Genomic DNA, 2,566 nt, shown 5'->3' with positions numbered 1-2,566 from the left:
TCACCATGTGCTGTCTCAGCAGCATCCTGCTCCATCTGACATAGACAAGAGAACAGGACACCACAGCATTAAATAAAAAAAGGAAATTAAAAAAAAAAAAGGCACCTTCAGAACAGGTGCTGTAAGCATGTTACTTGTGACAAATTTATAAACTCCACTACCTCCTATGTACTCACAAGGTATACACACAGCAGGTTACAAGTCTCTGCTTCTCAGGGAAATAGCACGCCTGCACAATGATGGAGAACTTCAGCATCAACTTTCAAACAGCCCTTGCTTGCGATTATACTATTACACAGGCCGTAATGAGGCACGCAGGTTAAGCAATTCATACAACTGGCAGGATGTTTAGGATTTATGGTTGTAGTGTACCCCCCAAATGGCTCTTGGCTGCTGCAAAATGACTGCCTCATTTACACACCCTTCATAGGAAACGGTTAACAATCCCATAGAGAGACTTTTATACAGTGTACAAACAATTTAAGTGTTGCAGTTCATTTAGAGATATGTGGACAGAAAAACTACAGATACTATGTAATATAAAATATTTAATGCTATAAAACTCTTATGAAGTAGAAGATTGTCTATAAATACTGCGTAACATACAATAAGAGTCATCACTTTCCTTTGCACAGATTCACTTTACTACTTTTGGAGAAAATTAAAACTTGGCAGTCACTTGAACATAATCTTTAAAACTCAGTAAAAAAAAAAAAATCTGTAATAAGGTCTTTACATAAAGTACCCCACTTCAAAGATTAGGGACATCAAGTACTATGGTAAAACAGGCCACGCAAAAACCACATTTCCCAAGCTGAAATACTGAGTTAACTTGTACAGTCACCCACAAACATACCAATTCACATTCTGTGAAGGTCTCCCTTCACTATGTCCAGGGATTATACTGCAGCATCTTAAATGATTTCATCCCATTGACATGTTTTCTGGCCAACCTACCACACGCTTTTGAGACATTATTATATTACAGTTTACAGGGGAAATACTAATATTGTACATCTGAAATACCAGCTATCACTTAGCAGATTTTAAATTGTATCAAAATATTAATTTAATGAAAATATGAAATTACATATTTTATTACTAAAAAACAGTTATTTTTATCTCACTAAAATACTGCAGGTTTTTTCTAAATATCTAAACATAATTCATAAATCGAGAGATGGAAAACCGAGTACAATGTCTGTTTATTTCACATTCCACCACTGCCCTTTTTCAAACACGACTCTTTTCTGAACCACACCGGTAGGTGACAGATATGGTGAAGTTCTCCAATGCTTGATATAGCACATACTCAAGTTTGGAATACAACTACAAGTTACTATTTTTCAGGGTACTTAGCACTGACAAGAAAGTGCTAAGACACATATTTTAAATGCCTTTGAAAGATCTTCTCTGATAGATCTCTATCTATCTTGGTGTAGATAACCACTGACAGTTTAAAAAAAGCAGAGTATTCATCTTTGTACTGATGACAAAAGACAAATACCACCACAATATGTAAAATACCTACTCTTTACCATGATCATCTTTTCTATCAAAATAATCCCGAGGCTTTCATAACAAACTGAAAAATGTTCCCAATGATGAGAGTGAAAATAAGTCTGGACTGATGAAAAATACTACATCCTGCCCTATCTTGTAACCATTAAGATACATTTTTATCTGCTTTTACCAGTATGAAAGGACAAAATAGGAAAAGCTCCTGGCCAACATCTTTTATTTCTTGAATTATCAGGATAATATATTAGTGTAACTTTCCAAGGAGCACACAGTATCTCAAACAATATGCATTATTCTCCATCCCGCCTGCAAGGATTTTCTCAAATTACCTGTTAAGTACTGCCCAAGCCAGTATCCATCTTAGTTTTTATAAAACAAAAAAGATCATTCAAACTGTAAATGACCACTATTCATTACAATTTATTTTTCTTTGACTGTAAGCACAGTTCTGAATGATGTCAGGTGATGCAGTAAGGAACTGTTAACTGCTGAAGATTTATAAATAGAAAATAAAAGCATTTTAAGAGTCTTCTTCCATAGCCACATCATCTTGTAGCTTCTGCACCATTTTGTCCTCCAGTTGTTTTGGTGTGCCTTCAAAGCAAAGAAAAAATTAAATTCAAAATGTCTCTCAACCCAAATAACTGTTTTTCTTTGAACAATGTATGTGTCTGTTCTAGGTGACACAGCCTAAAATACATTGCTAAAAGAGTTGCTTAGGATTAAACCCATCAAGCTTACAAGTATTTATTGCTAACCTCCATCACCACATAAAACTACTGAAGAATTGTTTTAATAGAAAAGCTGATGCTGTTTTTATGCAAAATCTATAATGCCGTCAACTTATATTTTCACCTGGTACAATGAACTTTGATGTAGCTGCCAACACCTAGCAGAACCTTGCGAAGGACTATAAAAGGGCATTACTTTTAACAGATCAGTGGCCTTTATACGTTAGTTTTATATAAAGATTTAAGCCCTTCTGAATGCTGTGTTGGACAGCAATAGTGTTAACTCTCAATAATGCTACCAAAAAAGGGGGGGG

At 35.1% G+C, this 2,566-nt stretch overlaps 1 protein-coding gene across 1 annotated transcript in view; it reads right to left on the bottom strand.

Moving 5' to 3' along the window:
• Window positions 1–1,781: 1,781 nt before the first annotated feature.
• Window positions 1,782–2,566, bottom strand: part of RSL24D1 (ribosomal L24 domain containing 1) — a 5,906-nt gene continuing 5,121 nt past the window's right edge. The window contains exon 5 of the mRNA XM_010286144.1: window positions 1,782–2,115. Within this exon, the coding sequence (XP_010284446.1) occupies window positions 2,042–2,115 (74 nt within the window). The 3' untranslated portion in view covers window positions 1,782–2,041. The remainder of the gene's footprint in view (window positions 2,116–2,566) is intronic.

This window comes from Phaethon lepturus, unplaced genomic scaffold, assembly GCF_000687285.1.
Source record: "Phaethon lepturus isolate BGI_N335 unplaced genomic scaffold, ASM68728v1 scaffold45004, whole genome shotgun sequence".
In the NCBI taxonomy this organism is placed as follows: Eukaryota; Metazoa; Chordata; class Aves; order Phaethontiformes; family Phaethontidae; genus Phaethon; species Phaethon lepturus.
This window is presented reverse-complemented; position numbering and strand designations above follow the sequence as displayed.